General features: G+C 53.8%; 1 protein-coding gene across 1 annotated transcript; it reads right to left on the reverse strand.

Moving 5' to 3' along the window:
• Positions 1–1,068: 1,068 nt before the first annotated feature.
• On the reverse strand, positions 1,069–2,355 carry CCR10 (C-C motif chemokine receptor 10). Its single transcript, XM_035135085.3, has one exon. The coding sequence runs from the start codon at positions 2,353–2,355 to the stop codon at positions 1,303–1,305; it is 1,053 nt and encodes a 350-aa protein (XP_034990976.3). The 3' UTR covers positions 1,069–1,302.
• Positions 2,356–4,619: the final 2,264 nt, after the last annotated feature.

Genomic DNA, 4,619 nt, shown 5'->3' on the forward strand with positions numbered 1-4,619 from the left:
CCTCCTCCAACCGCTGCCTGCTTCCCCGAGCCGTAGCGCATCGGGGGACAGAGCCGAAGATCGGCGGGCACTGTTTGCCGGGGTTGACAAGCCCCGGCAAGCAGCGGCCGCCGATCTTCGTGTGACAGGCGGTGGGGAATGCAAGCAGGCAAGAGAGCAAGCGCCTGCCTGCCTGCCTGCCTTCCCCGCCACCAGTCCCCCGGTGCTTCGTGCAGCGCTGCTGGGTACCGACCCAGCAGGCCGCTTCTTCTAGCGCCCGTTTTTAAATGGGCTGAATTCCACTAGTTTTAAATAAAAGGACACATTCTACTCATGTAAAAACACGCTGATTCTGGGACCGTCCGTGGGCCGGATTGAGAAGGTGAATGGGCCGCATCCGACGCACGGGCCTGAGGTTGCCTACCCCTGAGCTACAGGGTGGGCAATTTCAAAAGTCTATATAAGGCAGGGGTCCCCAGACTTACCGCCGTTTGGGCCGGTTCCCACCGCGCCGATCACGCGGCGGGCTGGAGGATGGGGGAGCGCGCGCCTGTGCGGGCCGGCGGGCGGGGGAGTGCGCGCCCATGCGCATGTGCACGGGCGCTTACTGGCGCGGCGGCGCGCTTCCAGGCTGGAAAAAGCGCCGAAAATCCGTTGTGCGCATGCGTATGGGCCTCCCCCGACCCAGAAGTGCACCAGAAATGACCTCTTCCGGGTCGGGAGAGGCCCATACGCATGCGCACAAAGGATTTTCGGCGCTTTTTTCCGACCTGGAAGAGCGCTGCTGTGCTGCGCGCCGTAAGAGCGGGCGGCGGCGGGCGGCGGGGGTTGGCGCGGGCCGGATTGGCTGGCCAATTGGGCCGCATCCGGGCCCCGGGCCGTAGTCTGGGGACCCCTGATATAAGGGCTTGCGCGCCGTTGTTCTGGGTTCCTCCTCCGTCCTGCATGTGGTGAGTGAGGACCCTGTTGCAACAGCTGAATAAAAATCAGGCTTACTAGCTGCTTTGCTTCTCAATATTCTCTGGTTGGCCCCTGTCGTTTTCTACAACCGATAGGGAACCCACTTAAGGACTCTATACTGGCTCTTGGATACCCCATAAGGGAAAAGGAGCATGTTTTTTCTATATCATGTGGGTAGCCTGCACATTGCACAGAATTAAGAAAGACACAGCATCATCCTAAATAAAGGCTTTATTGCCAAAAAGATGCAGGAAACAGAGGGGTGTGTGTGTGTGTGTGTGTGTGTGTGTGTGTGTGTTTGCATGTGTGTTTCCCAAGATGCCAAGACTCTTCCCAGGTGGTTGGCACTTGGGTGCTGCTCTTTCACGGTGCCACTCCTGAGATTCCTTCCAGGTGGGTGGTGAACGATGCTTGCTGTCTGAAGCTGCCGGGCTTGTCACCGCAGCACGCCCATTGCCTCAGGCAGCCCAATTCCCTGCTCAGCCGTTGCAGGTCCTTACGGAAGCGCATGCCCAGGAAGGTGTGGAGCACAGGGTTCAGGCAGCAGCGGGCAAAGGCCAAGGCACTAGTGATGAGGAGGGCCAAGTCCCGGCGGAGGATGACTTTGCAGTTCGACGCCTGGTGTTCCATCAAATCGGCTGTGTCCAGTGCGGTGAGCAGGGCATAGGGCAGCTGCAAAGCCAGGAAGACCAGGACCAGGGCCAAAATCAAGCGCAGGGCCTTGAGAGACTGGGCACGCGGGGAGGCCAGGAGAGCACGGGCGATTGCTGTGTAGCAGGCCACCATGACTGCAAAGGGGAGCACAAAACCCAAGGCCACTTGCACCAGGCTGACGGCCACTGCGATGCCCGCCACCCTGCAGAGGCGAACGCCCCCATAGTCCTCAACGCGGGCGTACAAGAAGTGGGGCAGCGCCAGAGCCGCGGAGAGCAGCCACACTAGCCCTGAGCAAAGCCGACCCCAGCAGGTGGCGGAGGAGTGCAGGCGATGGGCGACAGGTGCCCCCACAATGGCCACGTAGCGGTCCACGGTGAGGCCCATGAGGGACAGGAAGCCACTGTAGAAGTTAAGGGCGTGGAGGCCCTGCAAGGCCTGGCACGTGCCGGTGCCCGGGCTCCAGCTGCCCGCCATCCCAGCCACGCCCACAGGCAGTGTCAGGAGCAGCAGCAAGTCGGAAACGGCCAGGTGCAAGAGGAGGACGTCGCCGAGGGACTGGGCCGTGTGATAGCGGGTGCGCACCAGCAACAGGATCCCGTTGCCGAGGACGCCCAGCACACAAAACAGAACAGCCATGATGGGGAGGTAGATGTGAGCCACAGCACGGAGGGCCTTCTTTTCGCACAACTCAGGCAGGTCTGGCGGCGATGCATTGTATTCCCACGGGTACCACTCGGTGGTGACTGTGGGCTCATTCATCCACGGAATTGGCTCCTGCAAACCGGGGGGGGGGCGGTGCTTATTATCATGCTTTATTATTATTACTGTATTGGCCTGAATACAGTGGTACCTCTACTTACGAATAACTCTACTTACGAATGTTTCTACTTACGAATGGAGCTCCGTCCGCCATCTTGGATCCAGTTTAGATAGGATTTTTTTCTACTTACGAATTTTTAGATAGGGTTGCTTCTACTTATGAATTTTTTCTCCCAATGCATTCCTATGGGATTCGACTTACAATTTTTTTCGACTTACAAATGTGCGTTCGGAATGCATTAAATTCGTAAGTAGAGGTACCACTGTATAAGCTTCACTTTTCTCCCAAATTTCAACCATGAAAAGTAGAAGAAGAAGAAGAAGAAGAAGAAGAAGAAGAAGAAGGGTAGTAGTTTGGATCTGATACCCCGCTTTATCACTACCCTGAGGAGTCTCAAAGCGGCTAACATTCTCCTTTCCCTTCCTTCCCCACAACAAACACTCTGTGAGGTGAGTGAGGCTGAGAGACTTCAGAGAAGTGTGACTAGCCCAAGGTCACCCAGCAGCTGCATGTGGAGGAGCGGAGACGTGAACCCGGTTCACCAGATTATGAGTCTACCGCTCTTAACCACTACACCACACTGGCTTAAAGTGTAGCTTATATTCACAACCCTATGGTATGCAGCCAGGAACGTGGGGCAAACAGCGCAGCCCCACATGTAATCCCCCATCCTCTCAACCAAGGCTGGAAAGGGAGAGAGCAAGGAAGGTCCCCTCCACCCCCCAGTAGGCAGCCAGGAACAGCAAGGAATGGAGCAGCTTATATTCGGGTATTTTTTCTCCCCCCCCCTTATAATTTTAAAGGTGTGGGTTATATTCGGGTGCAGCTTATATTCGGGCCAATACGGTATTATTATTATTACTATTAATAATAATAATTTTACCTTTATACCTGTGAATCTCAGGGCGGTTCACAAAATAAAATCAAGATATAAAACCACAAAATACATAATAGCAACAAAAACTACCCAACAGCCCCCTCCCCACACAAAAAACGTATTTTAAAGGGTATAGGATATTGATTAGGTCAGCCAAGGGCCTGGTTAAAAAGGAACCTTTTTGCCTGGCGCCTAAAGGTATATAATGAAGGTGTCAGGCGAACTTCCTTTGGGAGAGCATTCCACAGACAGGAAGCCACTGCAGGAAGCCACTGTTCTCATGTTGCCACCCTCCGGACCTCTCGAGGAGGAGGCACATGAAGAAGGGCCTCGGAAGATGACCTCAGGGTCCAGGTAGGTTCATAGGGATAGAGGCAATCCTTGAGGTATTGCGATCCAGAGCCATTTAAGGCTTTATAGCTCAAAACCAGCACTTTGAATTTGGCCCGGAAACTAATTGGTAGCCAGTACAGTGGGAACAGGATCGGTGTAATATTCACAAACCGCCTTGCTCCAGTGAGCAACCTGGCCGCTCAATTCTGCGCTCTGCTTTATGAATTCTGAATTGTGCTTTATGGGATGGGTGACATGGAGAAAGTGGGCAGTGATATGCATGTGAAACATGGCTTAGACGTAGGCACAACTTTTTGTTTGCAAAATGGGTGATGTGCACACCAAACAAATGCTTCCAGAAAATGCTCCGTCTCCACCTTTGCCTCCACCCCCCTCCCTGCAATAAAAGGGTAACTTTGGATGCCCTGGTGGGCCAGGATTGTCCCTGGGGTTGGAGGTCCTCCATCCCTGGTGTCATCCCCCTTTAAAGCAATCTAAGCTGCTGGTCACCACCACATCTTGGGGTAGCAAATTGCATAGTGTAACTATGTGATGCATGAAGCTGTTCTGAATTTCGACCATTCGGCTTCCCTGGATGATTCCAGTTTCTAGTAATAATGAGAGCAAGCGAAACATTCTCTCCATTCACTTTCTCCACGATATGCATCATTTTAGATACCACTTCATGTAGTTATACATTGCTTTACAGGCACCTCCAAGTAACGATAAGTACAGGATAAAGGTAAAGGGACCCCTGACCATTAGGTCCCGTCGTGACCGAATCTAGGGTTGCGCGCTCATCTCGCATTATTACAGCTTCCAGGTCATGTGGCCAGCATGACAAAGCCGCTTCTGGCAAACCAGAGCAGCACATGGAAACACCGTTTACCTTCCCGCTGTAGCGGTTCCTATTTATCTACTTGCATTTTGACGTGCTTTCGAACTGCTAGGTTGGCAGGAGCTGGGACCAAGCAATGGGAGCTCACCCTGTCA

The sequence above is a fragment of the Zootoca vivipara genome, chromosome 12 (genome assembly GCF_965207765.1).
Source record: "Zootoca vivipara chromosome 12, rZooViv2.hap1.1, whole genome shotgun sequence".
In the NCBI taxonomy this organism is placed as follows: Eukaryota; Metazoa; Chordata; class Lepidosauria; order Squamata; family Lacertidae; genus Zootoca; species Zootoca vivipara.

Coding starts and splice junctions, on each gene's coding strand:
- CCR10 (XM_035135085.3), bottom strand. CDS start 2,355: ATGAATGAGCCCACAGTCACCACCGAGTGGTACCCGTGGGAATACAAT.